The sequence below is a fragment of the Pollicipes pollicipes genome, unplaced genomic scaffold, assembly GCF_011947565.3.
Source record: "Pollicipes pollicipes isolate AB1234 unplaced genomic scaffold, Ppol_2.1 Scaffold_6052;HRSCAF=7182_pilon_pilon_pilon, whole genome shotgun sequence".
NCBI classification, from domain to species: Eukaryota; Metazoa; Arthropoda; class Thecostraca; order Pollicipedomorpha; family Pollicipedidae; genus Pollicipes; species Pollicipes pollicipes.
Genome location: NW_023596805.1, coordinates 22,048,877 through 22,066,797, shown reverse-complemented (window position 1 = coordinate 22,066,797; position 17,921 = coordinate 22,048,877). Strand labels below are relative to the sequence as shown.

General features: G+C 49.9%; 1 protein-coding gene across 1 annotated transcript in view; it reads left to right on the top strand.

Annotated features, from left to right (window-relative positions):
* Nucleotides 1-9,544: 9,544 nt before the first annotated feature.
* LOC119104198 (murinoglobulin-1-like) overlaps nt 9,545-17,921 on the top strand; it is a gene marked incomplete at its 3' end in the record, with an annotated part of 33,905 nt that continues 25,528 nt past the window's right edge. Inside the window, 6 exon segments of the mRNA XM_037227868.1 lie at nt 9,545-9,649; nt 12,644-12,816; nt 13,188-13,303; nt 15,717-15,842; nt 16,230-16,346; nt 16,688-16,842. Coding sequence (XP_037083763.1) covers nt 9,582-9,649; nt 12,644-12,816; nt 13,188-13,303; nt 15,717-15,842; nt 16,230-16,346; nt 16,688-16,842 — 755 coding nt within the window.

Below are 17,921 nucleotides of genomic sequence, written 5' to 3'. Positions count from 1 at the left end.
GCCACAAGGTCTGCGTGCCTCATTTACTTTCAGGTTGGGCCTCCTTTACATGTCAGCATGGCCCCTCGCATGCCTGCCGAGACACTTTTCTTGTGGGTCCAGTCAGGGACGGCACAGCAGGGAGGGAGCTAGAGGGCTGTTACCCAAACCCATAATTGAGCTAATAGATCCGAATTCCTGTTCCTAATACCCATTCTGCATCAAGTCGTAAATTTGATGGATACTTCCACACCAGGTTTATCTGCCGACAGAATTCATGGAAAGCCACGTCTCTGAATCTACCTCAAGGTCTGTCCATACAATTGAAAAGACATTATAATGTCTTCTCACAACCTTGATAAAAATTTACCTGCACGTTTAGATATCACGAGACAAACACTTTTAACAGGAACTGTTGCTTTTTACTGCTTAAACCTGTTCAAGTCACTAGAATGGCTACCTAACAAACAGCAAGGTAACGCGTACAAATTTTGGGAGGTACCTTGTGTCTAAAATTGCTTTTCATTTCTTTTGTTGGTCTCAGCAAACCAACAAATGGCATTCACTGTTACCCGTCCGATAACCTGAAATGACCGAGAAATGTGAGACACATTTGCTCCAAATGAGGGAGGTTCGGTGCATTTCTAAGGGGTTGGAGTAGAAAACTGCCATTAAGCTATGCTGTTATGCAGGTAACATTGTCTTTTTCCCGCCAAAGCTCAAAAGACCCATTTGATACAGGTTTCCCAGGAAGTTCCCCTGGATATTTGAATTTTAGCTAGGGGGCCCAAAACCTCCTGAAAAGTTCTTCCCCAACTCAAAATCCGTAGCGCCGCTGGTCGGAAAAATGTTCTTTTATGGTCACACTTGTCTATGGTCGAAAGGATCTGAAGGAGATAAGCTAAAAAGCATCATACCGTGCAAAATCATCGCGCGTTAAGACTCTTACCCAGGGCTGTGACTTCCTATTGATGGGGGAGGGCTTCATCCCATTGCTTTGTGCTCAGCCTCTCCCTTACTTTGGGAGAAAGTGAGCCAAATCTGGGGAGAAACCTGTTTTGGGGCATATTTCACGGTGGGATGAGTCATTTTCCACTGCTCAGCCATCCGTTACCCCATTTTGAGAAACTACTTTACTGCTCTTACCATCACGCAAGAGGACCTTTTTTGATCCAAAGCTGGGACCGCACTATGTTCCTTTCACGCTGTTACAGAGCCGATAAATATCTTGTTGCTACTGGCCAATCTTTATTTCCTCTTCTCCCTCCTTCTTAGCCCTCCCCGCGAACACCTGACCAAAGACCCTCGGTGCGTTTTGAAACCCTGTCAAAGTGGGGGAAGTGATTTTTATAGCCTGTTCTGCCATTGTCCATGTTACGTTTGTGCAATTTGAGGTTTTTTAAAGTCCTTGCTTTTGGCTTGTATCCTTTTCACTTTTATACATTTCAATTTTCGCCGGTTGCATTTTTGCTGCTTGAGTTTTACCTTTTGACTGTCATCGCCTTCAACTTTTTGGCTGTTTGACTTTTTGAATTGGACTTCTATTCCTTTGACTTGGTCATTTGCTCCTGTTCTCTTCGTCTGTTTGGTGTTTTCTCTTTTTTTACACTTGATTTTTCTTCGGTTTGGCATGCTGCCATCTGAGTTTCTGCGATTGGACTCGTCCTTTGATTTTTTGCCGTTTGCCTTTTTGTCCCCTAGCTGAACCCTCACCAACCACTTTAAGCCTTTTGCCGATGAAGTTAGCCTACCCTTCTAGTGTTCGGTACAAATGCGTGTAAGATCGATCTGCACGCCTCATCAGTCGTGCCTAAAATCCATTTGGGAAAGTACAGCATTATTATGCACAATAAAACAGCGCAAATGACGCCTGCTGGTGTGTACGGCACAAAAAGCCTGATAATTCCTAGTGCTTAGATAACTCAGATAAGGAATATTCACGATTATCAAGCGACCAAAATACCATTTTCATCTTTCGATCCCGACCTCACAAAAGGCTTTGCACCTTTTGTGAGATCATTTTCTCCCACTGGAGGTAATTAGTGTTTCGCTTTGCCCAAGATGGATTTTATATGTACACCACGAATTTCATCGTTCTGTTGTTAGGTCAAAAAGAAACACACAGGTATTAAAAAGAAACACACATGGGGTGTGATAGTGAAATGCATGAATCACACTCTATGCTAATGTTGATGATGCTAATGTTGCTAATGTTGTAATGTATGTGTGATGTAGTGATGCTAATGTTAAGACGCGTCGAAAAGCCCTTCAAAATTGTTTCCGTGTGAAATCGTGTAACGAATCATGCCTGACTAAAACCTACCTGTTTCTGTTCGTTAGGCCATTATTTTAGAACAAATCTTTCAGAGCCGTATAGAATGAAGTTCGCTTGCATAACATTTCGCATTATTTCACTCACGATTCTCTGGTCAAAACTGCTGGCGCCTGTCGTACGCTGAAAACTTGAGGTAATAACTCACCGTTAGACTGATGTCTGTCCGGCACGCACAGACGTATGACGCCAATAAAGGACCCATTTCCATGACCGAACGGTGGGATATGAACTCAGGCCCGTGGCGGACCAGAAGCCTGGAGTGTAGTCGAACGACCCGGCGGTAATGATATTCTCCTGACACGCGCCCTGACGCTTGCGTTGACGTGCGAACGGGCCGTTTGCGCGGTCGCACTGCCAGCAGCCGTCACAGATCATTACTCACGAGGTCCTGGTGGCGCGAGGTCACGGTGTGCTGACATTGCTGTGACCTTCAATGTAGCCAACCTAACGGGTCCGCCTTCCCGATACATGCTCTTAGAAAGTCGGCAAGGCCAGGCACTATTCTGCCTCGCCAACGAAGTCGGATTTGTTCCACGCGTCCCTTCCAACGCAATGACCACAGTGGAATAGTCGGAGATGAGAGAAAAAGTGGAAAACTCTGATATTCGACTATCTTTGCCCCTGCGTGAAATAACCGAGGCACTTCGAATGGTTACGAACAAGCGCTTAATTCCTCTTTGAAATGCGCTAGGCTCGAACTGGCAGAAGCCCTCAAAGCAGTTACGGTCCTCCAGTCCTCTTGGTGCCGCGAGGCAAACGCTTGCTTCTAACACCGGCCGATATTTCCGATCGACTTCGGGGGTGAAAAAATAGCAATTTTTTCCCAAATGCTTGACACTACCGTGCTGGTGCCGACTGCTTTCAACACGTGTCAGCGAACACATTTGGCACACACACAGTAACGGACTGTCAAACTACGGAGAATGCTCGGCAATATTTCGAAACGCCATGTCACGTGTTACAATACCGCTGATAATGCATCGTTGGGTTCAAGGAAATTTCGTGATCCATTGTCTGCTGGGCAAGGCACTATATTAAGTGTACTATATATAAGAGCCTACCGATCAGTAGGCACTTTATTCTTACGCATGCAGATATAGCCTCCTAACATGGCTTCGTGGCGGGAGAATGCCACATTCTTCGGCACCGATATGGCCCCCGACATGGGTCCATGGCGGGTGACTACCACATACCCCGGTGCCGAAATGGCTCCTGACAGCTTGTGCTGCGTTGCGTTTAAACCGCGATAACTTCTTCCGTTTTAAGAGGGTAATGCTAGCTAAGTTCAGAATCACAGGCGTAGTCAAGGGAAGAGTGTGGAGCCATCCCCCCAGTCCCGTTTTTTCGTTTTTCACCAAAGAGTGAAGCCTGCTGACCATTAAAACAAGGCGTGACGCGTACTCACTGAGCTCATTTTTATGAAACCCTCGCTGCGCCCTTCTCGTAATATTTTCATCAGGACTATTTGGTAACTTTGTAGCCTGGCGCACAAGATATGTTCTAAAGCACATCCGCTTACAAAATATCAGTGTTTACGGAGTTGATATCGTGGTAGCATCTACAAAACAGATCGGGGCTTTGCCGCTTCTTCGCCGATATTCTTGACTGGCATATGTCACCAAGTCCATCAAGTAGTAGCATTCATGACTCTGTGCCGGCGTTTTGATTGATTATCGAAAATATTTTTTCTTCATTTTCATAAGCGTCTGATGTTCGATGTTAATGTGAATGCCTTTCATCAGTTTCAATACTCCGGGCGAATGCAGAGTTGAATTTCACACCAAATTCATTCAGAATGTCCTAGATGTACTGATATTTTCAGAAGAGAGCGCCATGAATTTCCGGTTTGAAATTGTTCGGAGCTCTGTGATTTAAGCACGTTACGTGGAGAACAACAACATATCATGGACTGTGTTGTAGTGAATGCAGCTGTAACAAGCCAGTTATGAATATTTGCTTAGGCGTCGATTCTGCGATCCATATATCCAATTTACACCGACAACAACAGAAGACAATAGACATGTTGTCGTCTCTACGACCTTCAACTAACAAGACATACAACTACATGATGTTCATAGAAAGTAGAATGTAAGAATGTTCAGCAAAGTCTGCGACCAGCTGTAAGACTAGCTTTGAATACAAGCTTATTTTCTTCGTGTATATTGGAACAAATATGTGCCTCCTGCCGATCATGTCATTTGCTGTCATGACAGGCATGCACTGACCTTGCAATTGTGAATTTGCGTAGCCTTCATGTGCTTTCTCAGCAATTGTGCACTTGTGCGAACGCGTTTGTGGCACTGCGTGGCCTTGAGATATACAGTTATGATGTGGCACTGTTTTTTAGTGCAATGGTTGTGAAATATTCCTTAATGTTCTTTGTATGCTTGTTTGTGCACTAGACTAATGCTAAAACGGACACTGATGCATCTAAGCAAGATTTGCAGCTAACTTTTTCAGATTTTGCATGATATTCGCAGCATTTACTCCCGATTTGTTTTTAACTGAAATGCCAAAGTTGAATCCCTGGATAATGAAAAGCTTAAAGGAATGTTTGTTGCAAAAATGTGAGAAACCCCATCTTCATATTTCCAACAAAGTTTTACACAGCAACTGCCACTGTTTTCAAAAAAGCTACTGTTGATCTAAACCATAGCGCACCCAGACAGGATTCCGTAGTTCCCAGACATCCACAACTCTCTGCTAATGTCGTGACAATGACTCGTGAAATGCATGCTCAGTGAATGGAGTGAACCCAGTAACGTAACTCGGAGTGGAATGAACATGTCAGGTTTGCCCAGGAAGACATGATATGGTCATTGTATGTGACAATGACAAGACTGTCTGCCGCCCTCACTGCTGCTGACCATGTTCATGTCAGCACCTTTCTGTTTTCACTTGCCTGTTGACAAAGGAAGTTAAAGCCAGTAGGACAGCCAATGATAGCATGCTCATTTAAAGCCTGTATGCTAACGTCACCATTACACTAGGCCACGTATTGTGCTGGTTTGGTATTCTTCGCCCACTGCAACTTCATGGTGTGATGCTGGCTAACTGTCACGATTGTCCTGTAACAGCGGCATGCCACGAGTTTTCTTGTAGCCCTTGAATTATACAACGACTGAGTTACCTTTGGTGTGGATTTTGCAGTGGGGTGAGTTGGCAGATTTCTGTCGCTAGGCTAACTCATTTGCTGTCCTTATTAAATGTACAATTGTCGACTGCAACATGCCCTCGCATTTGCAGCCCAGTGTGGAAGTGATATGCATATGGGAACTAGTGTTTTGTGGTACAACTCCGTTTTTGTTCTAAAAGACATCGCCACGAAAAACATTCGTTTGATTTTATGACCGAGCCGCTTTGTTAAGCTCCACGGCTAAGCCAGAGGATCCAGAACGATTGAGCTGCATTCAGCTCATGATCATAAACACCGTTATTGAAAAGACTGCTCGTTTAGTCAGGCACTCGACAAACTACGAGTTCAACGTTCGTAAATAGTCCGATCTTGACATCCACTCAGACACTCAATACGAACGAATGGCTCAAAACGACTTATAAAACTATGGAAATTTGGATGCAGCCCAAGCGCAATACGGGCATACACCAGACTTCCGACACATGAGGGCAAAAGATGGGTTGCTGGAAGCCATATCAGGTCAAAAGATGGGCAGCTGGAAGACGCTTAAGGGCAGAAGATCGGAAGCTGGAAGCTGGCTCTTAGTGCAATTCGTTCGCTCGTTGACGGTTTATGGATGCTCCAGTGCGCTTCCACCATGAGCCAGGTTTACAAGCAAGTCAAAAGAGCATGTGAATAAATGTGCGTCATGTATCATCCGTTGGCATGTGACGTCACGCGTCAGCAGCTGAGCAACAATGAAATATTCGCCCCCACAGCAATGTGACGTGGAAGCCTTAGGCGCACTGTACCATCAAACATACGAACGCCAAGCATAAACTGCGCCATTCGTTAGCATTTATCACTGCGTGTGAAGTTGACATCTTTCTACTAAACTGTGCTTCCCCACCAGACCAAGGTTTCAAAAGAGAGCTAGCACCGTCGCTGGTAACAGAGCAGCAGAAATGTGCATCAAACTGGCCTGCCGTCAGGTCGGTACACGATGTGTCGCTGTCAAGCAGCTCAGGCGCCCAGTGATCGTACCTAGCCGCGGCCTATACAGCTGGCTTCTCATAGCTCAATGCAAATACCATTAGTGGGTCCGCCTGTAAAGCCGCTGCTGTTGATGACGGTCGGCATGGCTGCCACCAATCGCTCGCACCTACGCTCATTCCAGGCCTGTTCTGCTTGTGTGTAATCCATTCCGTTCTGAGTTGATATCCCTGCTATACTTGCTCCATCACATATTCAACAGAGGTCTTCATGACATCGTTCTGATATCGGAGTAAATACAGCACGCCCGCGGCTGGCAAGGCTGACTAGGTGTTTCGCAGCCATCACGGCTGGTGGCAGTCCGGGTCGAAATCGTCCCAGCGGACCACCACAGCTTCGCAGCCCTCACGGCTGGTAGCAGTCCGGGTCGAAATCGCCCCAGCTGACCGCCACAGCTTCGTAGCCATCACGGCTGGTGGCAGTCCGGGTCGAAATCGCCCCAGCTGACCACCGCTGGTTCCCCAGGACGAATCCGCCGCACCGGACCACGGCCGGCACACGTCAGACCGCGCTGGTGACGTCACAGCGGACGTCACGCCCGTCAGGAGCAGTCGCCTCGGCCGGTCGCCTTGGGGCACGCTCGGAAACAGGAAGACTCAGCTGTTTGGCGAGGGTGGTGAAGACAGGTGTGACAAAGCAGCACCAGCCACATCGGGAGTCGTTCACATTGTCCCGTTCGCAACCCGATTGAATCATTGATTCGTTGATTCTCGTTACCGTCATTTCGCTACGAGAGCGCCCGTCAGAATCATTCCCTGGTCCAGCTCAACGTTAATGCCAGCTGGAGTACGGGAAGGCTCCAACAGACGAACACGTCCGTCCGGCCCGCGTGTTGCGTTGCTTATTGTGCGCGACGGCAGAATGTCACGTACTCGTGCTCGTGCTAGAATGAGCGCGTACTCGTGCTTCACGGTCTGATTCTACATTAGGAAATTCAAAAGAGTTATTTGCTAGGCAGAACAGCCCGGTCGTAAAAGTTCGGGTAGCGGCAAGTCAACTGCTGCGCTCATGCGCCAGTGCGGTCAATCACGCGCCCTGAGCCAAACATGAGGAGAAGGGAAGTCAGTCGCGTTTGCAGTGGTGCAGCCAGAGGGCCGCATTGCTGGCGTCCTGCGATCCTGCAAAAGCTTAAAAGGGCAGCGATGACAGATTGTTATTTTTTGCATCAAATTTTCCATTGGCAGGCACCTTTGGATTTCTATCCTGGTGTTCAAACCCGACATGTGCTATTATACTCAATGCCGTCATTTCCTTACGAAATGATTTGTCATCAGGCATATCAGTCGGGCATCGTTTTCGCGATGCAACATCTCAGTTGAGGTCGATGTAGCGTCTCAGACGCGATGGATTTGACGCTTCAGACAAGATCGATGTAGCGTTTCAGAAGAGATCGATGTTGCTTCTCAGACGAGATCGATGAAGCGTCTCAGACGAGATCAATGTAGCTTCTCAGACGAGATCGATGTAGCGTCTCAGACGAGGTCAATGTAGGGTCTCAGCCGAAATCTATGTGGCGTCTCAGACGAGATATATGAAAAACTATCACCTACCGCAGGCCTAGTAAGGACTGTTTGCTGTGAAGGATTGTTTGCCAACGGACGAAGATTCTTCACTCAAAGGTGAGCAATCCCTGGTATCCTCGTTTTGAGACATTTTCGATTCCCTGGTGTCCCGGGCTCTGCACGGATTGAGTAAACTAAAACAAAGTTGCGTTTCAATTACAGATGTCGATTTGTGTTCTTTTGTGTCAGTTCTGGCCCCTCCCTCCATGTTAACCTGGCTGGAATATAATAAAAAGGTAAGAAAAGGCTGACAATCACGCACAAACATCATCTTCGATCGTTTCTCGTAATAGCATCGCCATGGAGGATACAATGGATTAACCTGACCCAGCCATTGAAACTGTTTCCTGACATGGGGATAACACACCACGTTGGGAAAGCATTTTGTACTGCGACTTTTATCCTTCGACCTTGCGCTCAAATTCCTTTTCCCCGCAACCTGAACTTGAAACTGACGTCGCTGATCCACCGGTCTCGTGGAAGCCCTTTCATGCTAAGCGACGTTCTGTTTACTACCCGTGATGGTTTATGAACCTGACATTGTTTCCTGTAACGTTGATACACGAATTTCTTTGCTGCACGGTCTGACGAGAAGACAAGTCGGATAATGGGGTGGTTTCATCGGCGCAGCGACGTTAATTCATACTACAGGTCCAGTTGAGCTGCAAAGAGATGAACAACCCTAAAGCGTAAACTTTGCTGTCGAGGAACTTTAACCTGCTTCTGCGCTGGGTACGCTTGATTGCTAGCATTCCGAACTCGCAATCCCGTTATTGTAATGTATGTTCAACGACTCAGTTTTGTATGTGAGAAGAAGGTGATGCGCTGCGTAGAAAGTGGTGGGCTGTATGATGGTCTGGGATGTATCCACCTTTGGGAGGGTGGTGATGCGCTGGGTAGAGAGTAGTGGGTTAATTTGAGGTGTGACCGTTTGTGGGAGGGTGCCAAAGCGCCCTGATCGAATGCCAGTGATAGTGTTTCTCCGAACACATCTTTAAACGGTTTATTTATCCACATGAAGCCAGGCATCATCGTTCTGGAAATGAACAACTGGGCTTACCACGTCGCACAAGATGAAGAACGTCCATAACTTAGTGGGAGCCCTGTTATGGGGTACCAGCAACTGCAGAGGTCATATTAACGCTCAGTGACGTGGCACAACTGTGGCCTGAACTGGCACAACCAGCGCCTAAACTCGGAACTGGCACAACCGAGGCCTGAAGCGGGGCCGACGTGGCACAACCGGGGCCTGAACTCTGACGTAACGTGGGAGCTGAGGGTGCTAACCATTCGACCACGGCGCCCCCCTCCTTCGCCAAGCGTCCCCCCCCTCGGCTGTGCGTTGCTAGGTGGAAAGGTCACCTAGGTCAAAGGAAAGCTCAGAGGGCGTTCCACGCAGCCCAGACGTGGTCTCGGGGCCACAGCCGGGCGACGGTGGCGCCCTCACCTCCGCTGCGGCCACCGCGACGTTACCGGATGGCTTCGGAGCGTCGCCGGCGTGGTTAGTCGTCGGTCGAGCGGCTTCCCAAGAATCGTGATGAAGGTCTGGGTGGTGCTGCTGTTAATATGCGTGACGGCGGCTGGTGGAGTGAAGGCGCCTAAAAGGTAAGGTGATGTTGTGCAGGCTTGTACTGCTGAATGTACATTCGGCTGCAGCCAAACGCCGGAGAGCGCCCATCGCGGAGTGTTCCACATTTGTACGGGATTTTGAACTGAAATAGCCATCTTAAAGATCATTCAGCGCAGTTCAAAACCATGTTCTTCTGAAGACCTAACCCCCCTAGTTTTTTAGCTGCACGGCTGTGAAGATATGCAGACTATTTCAGGGAGACTATTCCAAGGGCACCCAAACATTCAGGACGCCATAATGACGTCATGAAAATCCTGTCATTCCACTAGCCGTGCGGCGATCAAGGGCAATAAAGATATCCTTGTTATTCATACCTGGCGTACATGAGCACGATTTCCAGGCATAACGGCCGTCCACTGGCCCTCAATAAGTGTTGTGCAAGGCACTATGACGCAATCAAACGGTGACACATTCCGGAGCATATTTGGTTACCATAGAAATCGTGTTGTCTAGAGCAATCTTTTCGACTTAAACTTAAACCAAAGCTGTAAGTGGGCTTATTTCACGATCTGATGCTTACTTCGATCGGCAAAAAATACGGGTCCCTGAAGAGGCTGTCAGTTCACACGTTCCGCCGCCTATGATGCGACTGCAGCTTTCTGTTCAATAGAGATGCGGGCAGGATCTCTGCTCCATAAAGAGGTGGGCAGAATCTGCGTTCCAAAGAGAGGCTGGTAAGATCCCTGCTCCACTGCCTATGATCCGACTGCAGCTTACAATTCCACAGAGAGGCGGGCAGGACCCCTACTTCACCGCCTATGATCCGACTGCAGCTTACAATTCCATAGAGAGGCGGGCAGGACCCCTACTTCACCGCCTGTGATCCGACTGCAGCTTACAATTCCATAGAGAGGCGGGTAGGACCCCTACTTCACCGCCTGTGATCCGACTGCGACTGTCTACACCACTGCTCGTTTTATACTTTAATCACGGTTCCGCAGGCGTCGGTTACCTCAGACGCCTACGCAACGCGCTGTTTCGCGGTATTCGTCTTTCTAATGTTGCTATGGATACGCCAGATTCAGCGCCGTATGCCATTTACCATCCTGTTTGGGACCCTACCAAAGTAGCCCGTCGCTCTACTTAGCCCCTTGCTCTACCCGACAGTGCACAACCCATGATTCCACCCAGCCCTTGACTGTTCCCATCACACAACCAACCCGCGACTCTAACCAGCTTATGACTGCACCGAAGTCGTACCAACACCTGACTCTACCTCCAAAATATCCCAGATCATTCTGCGTCGATTCCGTTAGTCGAAATTGTCTGTCAAACTGCACTGAGATGGGCTGTTTCTTCTCGCGGCGGCCGTACGAAGCGAGACAAAAATCAAACATTCGTTAAACAAATCCTGCTGTTCATCGCGATGCTCTGCTTCGCCCTGGCGTCAGCCAGGTCAGGCCTTCAGCGCGATGCACCCTCCCTAGACCTGCCGCTGGGCCATGAGGTGGACTGTCAAATATCTTGTGATTGGGGGATTCTTGCTAAGAACGCTCTGCTTGGAAAACTTTAGGTGAGATACACCCGGCCCACCACTTTTGAATAATTGTTATGGATATCTCCCTGGCTCAGATGAGAAGGGGAAGTTGAGCTGCGACTCTCCCATCGATAAAAGCCCAATACGCCGAGCACCAGGCACGCCCAGAGCATAACGGTTCTCCAGGGCGTACGAACAGCAGACAAGCCCGTAGGCAGCCCCTTAATTTCGGATGAACGCGCTCAATGCATCACCGTAAGGCTGATGGTTGTTGATGGTTGTTGGTTGCTGGTTGATGGCCACAGGCTATTGATGCTTCCGCGGGAAGTTTAAGAGTGGTGAACTGCTCTGACCATGTTCCTGTCTTTGCCCCTGCCTTTGTCTCTGCCTCTGTCCATGTCCCTGCGCCTGCCCCCGTCCTCACCCCGCCTTTGTGCTTGCCACATACATTGCCCCTGTCCCTAGACCTGTCCCTGTCCGCGTATCCGTTCTTGCTTGCATCTGTCCCTCCATCTGTCTGAGCATCTATATTTATATCTGTCTCTGTATGTGTCCCTGTATCAGCATCTGTCTCTGTATCTGTCTCTGTATCTGTCTCTGTACCGGTCTCTGTATCTGTCTCAGCAACTGTCTCCGTCTTTATCTATATCTCCCTACGCTCCTGCCTTCCCCCTGTTCTTTCGGTCGTGTCTGCTACGACCGACCCATCGATTCCAATCGTAATTTGGAGTGCTCCGTGGCTTCTGACGTCTTGGCCTCGATGTGTTGCACCACAAGCTGCCACGGACCACGTATGACAATGTACGTTGGCCTTAATGCGCCATAGTGAAAAGCCAACGCTGTTGTGAATTTTCGACGGCATCATTTTACGTGCCATCATCTGTGGAATGCATGGGATCGCAAAGCATTCGGGAGGGCCCGAGCACGCTGCTTAGATTCATGCCAGCACCAGCCCGAGCAACACATCTTCGGTGGTCATGTTGTGTATTTGGATCGCGTTGATTACTCTTCCCAATGTAATCAGTGCGGTCCGGTCGTCTGCGCTCTGGTCTGGATGGTGAGGCCCCCGGGGCAGCCCGCCGTTCCGAAAATGTGTGCAGATATACCTTTATAAACTGTGCCTCAAGCGTGTAAATATTCATGGACAAATCTGACTGGAGGCTGAACAGGGAGCGGCGCGAAGCGCCGCAAGCTGACGGCAGCACGTCGGATTGGCAGAGATGACCGTGACCAGGGTTGTAAAAAGGAAGCAAACTTGAAAGAAAACGACAAAGCCCGCGAGTCGCCATCATTTTAACGATCAGACTCATGTAATTTTCCATCCCTCTCATTAGATCTATCGGAAAAATTGCCCGGGCTAGATGCCGTTTGTGTTGACGCGTTGATTTTTGCCAGATGTTTCATTCGTTCTAAGCTTCGGCCGGCCCAGTTGTGATACAGGACCTTCCAGGCGTCCTGTGCGTCTGACCAGTAACGTCATCCCCTTCCACAGCGGCTTCCTCTTAACGTCGCCTAAGGTGCTGCAGGCGGGCACCAGTGAGCGTGTCTGCATCACGCTCTTCAACGCGCCCGGGCCGAGGCGAAACATATGCCTCACCCTCTCGCGCGAGGCCGGGGTCTCCCCTTGGTCGAGGCTGGTGGAGAGGATACCGGACACTGTGGGCGGTGAGCTTTCAAGGCCTGTCTACTCCGGGTATCCCGGTGGGGATCACTTAAGAGGAGCTTAGGGCTAACCCATTTGCGACTGCGTAAAACAGTGCTGCGTCCTCAAAATGCTTAGGAGCGATTTAATTGCTCTTCTGTTTGCCAGCTGCATATCTGTATTACAGACTCCTCGAAGTATCACATCCTGGACCTGGCTTTCGCAACCGGGGCCGCCATTTGCCTTCCGAACAACTAAAATCTTATTTGTGTGCTGATCGTCGCTTTCTACTGTCCCCCTGATCGGCTGTTGCTATTTTACCACGATCTGATTGGCTCGGTTGCCGATTGGCCCCTCTGATTGGCTGTCGCCCTGACTCTGCCGTCGTCCACAGCTGATGGCGATCACTGTTTTGACCTGGCCGTGCCGCGCTCGGCGTCCGCTGGAACGGGTCACCTGGCTCTCAACGTCGCCAATGCTGCCGGACTCTGCTTATCAGATAAGGCGACGGTTCGTTTACGACAAGATGCAAGGATGTGAATGTGCAATATTCACTTCAAATGTCGAAACTTATTACGCATGAGCGTCAAGGAAACGGCAAGTCATGCCCCTAATTTCATTGAGAGCTCATATGAATGATGGCCTGCCTGATCTATCAACAGAAAGACGGTAGACCCTGTGAACCATGCTTCAGAGTTTATGGAGTTGCCACGCCAACTAGGCTAAGACCTCAGGCCTTGTTAGGTCGATATCTCGGCACAGCTGGTCACAGCAGCACGCGTTTGCAGCTGCAACAACGGCCAGTCCTTGCAACTGCGCTCCGATGGTCTTAAAACATTTCCGTTAACGCTGCGTGATCAGGCTTGATATTTCTCAAACACTGCAAAGCAGATCAAATGACATCTAACCCAGGGACGCATTTCGCAATGTCAGTTGAAGAAGACTGCCCAAGTCAAAAACTGCCACTAGGCCCAGGTTTAATCGAAGTGTGGTATCTCCAGGGATTTGATGCACTGTCGCATCGAAGTCGGGGAACAGTTGGGGGGGGGGGGGGGGGGGGGGTACCGGCGGCGTACGCGACCAGCGTTTCCAGACTGCGAGAAAGCCAGTTCGTTATATCAAGAGTGTGTCAAAGTGGCACGCGTGCCGCAGAACAAGGTGCAGACAAAATGATCAGACTGGGAGCACTAGGTACACTGACAACGTCTTGTCACAGCAACAGAGGACGTACGATCGTGTGCGCGTGTCAAACACATGTCCCCCTTGAGTCAGGCAGAGCTGCAGTTCAGTTGGCCCTGGAGGAGATCATGAGCGGTAGGGGCCCGGGGCCGGACAGCGTGTCGAGCGAGGCTCTTAGGAAACTCGGCCATGTGGGGAGACACCACTTCTCAAACTTACCCATAGACCCGCATGCGACGCACGGATCCCTCTGTGTGGAGATTGGCGGAGATTGTCACCAAACACGAACCAGAGTGAAAAACTGGAAGTCACCGATATATCTCCTGAGTACGGGACGGATTTTTGCTTGTTCAGCACGCCTGCAGGATAGCCAAGGCTTTCCTGATCACCGGGTCCCAGTGAATCAGGCGACTGCTCCCATGGCATGAAGTCAGGCCGTGCCCTCTGGAAATGCCACCGGCTAGACGGTATATCCAAATACAGGCTACGCTTGTGAAGCCACCGCGGCGGGCGCTGGTGCGGCGGGCGCTGGTGCGGCGGGTGCTGGCTGCTGGTCGCTGATCGTTGGTCGCGGGTGCGGCGGGCGCTGGTGCGGCGGCTGCTGGCGCGGTGGGCGCTGATCGCTGGTCGCTGATCGTTGGTCGCTGGTCGCTAGTCGCTGATTGGTACAGCGTTAAGTCCGCGTCACTCACCATTTGCTGTTATCTCCTCGATAGTTCCAGGGGAACGGGTCCGAACCAAGTAACTGACATCCACACTGACAGGCACATCAACCATCTGCGCCACCGAGAGTTCGCAGACGGACACGGCGCCGTGCCCAACTGCCCGGGCTCACACCACAGACACGGAGCGTAGGGGCAAAATCTGTGCAAATCCTGCGCTTGTCCCGTGTCGGCCCCAGTCGGGACGTATGGGCCCGCATATATCTTAGACCTTACAACGTCTTGTGCGGCTATCCCCGGCACTGACAACGGCTTTCAGTGTAATCAACGTTGCTTGGTAGCGCCTGGTTACAAAAAGGCACCGGCATTACGAGATGTACACTACTCCAGTACAGCTGGCGCTGAGTGGGAGCTGGCCAACGTGACACTGACAGCTCGCATATCTAGTGCACAATGTGAGACAGATGCAGTGGATGGGTCTGCACACAGACCAGCCCCTATAACATCGGCGAGGTCACGCAAAAATTGGACGTCGGCAGACTGACGCAACAGGACACCCATCGAGCCGTGAATGCACAGGCCATCAGCTGCTTAACGTTCACAACGGCACGCTAATGTGTGAGTGATTAAGTAATTAATAAATCAAACAACTCTCAAAATATCCCTTACCGAATTACGCAGTATTGGCATTCACAACGAAAACTCTGCTGCAGCTTTGTTGATTGTGCATTTGTTTGAAGTTGTATGCCATGCGAGCTTCGCATGGTCTTCGAATTTCTGGAATGTTCTGCACGAGTGAATTTTAGTCGGAAACCCTTTCAGGTCGGGTCACATGCTCAGGCAGCAAAAATAAACTTCTGCAGTGCGCTTTCAGGGATTGCTTTAATCTTTTAAAAGAGCTATTTATTACCCTGTTATATCGGGTCGTTTTTCTACAAACACAAGTTTTAGGCATGCAGCGATTTCGGTCAAGGTGTTTTGGCCAACGCCAAGAACATCCCGTGAAAAGCATTCTCACTCCTATGGCAGGCTTCTTGCTAATCGCATATGCACTTTCACCGTCCTGCTGTACCGCGTTTCAGGTGACCATCAAGTCCTTCACGCTGGTGACGCTGATCCAGACGGACAAGCCCCGATACCGCCCAGGGGATAAAGTCCTGATCCGTGTCATATCCCTGAGATATGACCTCACGCCGATCATCGAAAACGTGAGCTTTGCATCCTCGGATTAGTTCACTGCGGAACGCTATGAATGAAAGCTAGTTCTTCCAAGCGGCCGATTAGCTATGTCCACTGATCGTAACTGGATGGCTGTGATTACCATTACGGAACGCAGGCTGGTGGAGGTGAGGACCTGCCAAAGTCTTTATTAAGCTTACTTAGTGGTGATTGGTGCTGATAAACGCCAGCCCCATGTGGAGATAAACGGGAGTTCCATGTGCTGATAAATCGGAACTCCGTGTGGAGCTTCCGTTAGGTTCCGAAGTGTTTTCGCCCTGTTCTTATACTGAAAAGGAGCGCATCTGTTCCGCTGCAATGTTCAGTGCAAGCTATGTACCGGATGTTTTACTTCTAAATCGGCCACTGCTCCACAGGTTCCTGAGGTGTGGGTGACTAGCCCAGACAACATCCGCATCGCCCAGTGGAGGGACATCAAGACCAGCGGAGGCCTGATCCAGCTAGAGGTGCAGCTCACCGAGGAGCCGCCCCTGGTGAGGTCACATGAAGGTCAAGGGGCCGCTCGGGTGCAGTCATAGCCTACCCATGCCAGTCCCCTTCCTCCGGTGGAATCATACTATAGCGGAAGATTCGCTTCTGGTGAGGTCACTTGAAGAGCGAGGGTTCGCACTGGTGCAGTCTTGCCCTCGCCCCGGTGAGGTCACACTCTGACCGAAGGGCCGTCCCTGATGAAGCCATGAAGCCACATGCTTCCGTCTTACTAAGGTGCACAGGCACATTGCTCGAAAAGCATGTGTTCCCAAGACAATAAAGCTGGCTTAGTGCCCTCCAGCACTGCTGGGGGCTTTGGGTACACTTTGCGACTGACTTTCAGGGCAGATGGACTATCCACGTGAGGACAAATGACCGTCCCGAAAGGAAGGGCTTCGTTGTAGAGGAGTATGTGCTGCCTACATTCGAGGTCAAGGTCAGGAGTCCAACCTACCTGCTTGAGGAAGAGAAAACCATCACCGTCGACGTCTGCGCCAAGTAAGCCATGATTGGTGGATGCTTGTGCGCTAGCTGATGACGTGTTTCCCAACAGCAAGACTTCGCCAAAGCGTAGAGAGCAGCCTGTTCCTTACAATCTCTGATTGGTGGAAGGCATTTGACCAACAGCCACAGTCTACGGAGTTTCCAGTTCCATGCAATTTCCGTTTTACCGGATCTATCAGGTTTACCAAATTCGTTATGACTGGGGAGCTTCGCGCTCCAACATTGGCTGCACGCACCGCCTCCTATCGCTGCTGCAACGGCTTTTAAGTCTAGTGCAGTAAAAAGCGTTACAGGTTCGATATCATACGAACTCAACGTCGATCCTTTTTCCATCGCATCGAGTCACGTGAATGTAAGCACCAAGGTGCTGTTGCCTAGTCTTGTGGTGGATTCTCTAACGTTTTTTTTCCATTTGACTGGTCTGAACAACTCTGCCTGAATGTATCCTAGAAATGACTATGGATCAGAGGCTATGTTAAGCAAGATCTTCACAAAGACCCTTACTCCACCAGACCAGCGGCGTCATTCAGATTATTGCTATGAAATTTAAGGCATCGTAAAACACCACAACACTGCCGCCGCATGCAATCGTGTCTTTACTGTCAGCCGTTAGTGACCCGTCTACGACGAAATGCATAAACGAGCGCTATTTCTGGGACTTGGACCCACATAGCGTGCTAGCCTGGTGATCAGGTGTCTAGCGCGACGTCGACTTGGCCGCGGGCAGGGGCCATAGAAGTCCTCTCAAGTTAGAGGTGAGCTGAAAACATTTGTTATCATTTCTCTCCAGACAATGTCCGCGTGGCCAGTGGTAGACAGCTAGTGGACCAGCCACCCCATGCCTCTCCTTCCACCGCATCTAATACTTGCACCCCTGGCTACGGGGATGTTATGCCAATTCGACGCAGTATCAGAAAGTACTCATGCCAAGAAGAGCCGCGGCAATGAACGGCATCATAATGCAGTCGTTCCCCGGTGGTGACGTTTTTCTCCTGTGGGTTGTCGAGGGCTGGCCAGAATGGTAAACCTTAAGCAGCTGATATTGCGCAGTAAACCTGCCCGCTCACTGCCAT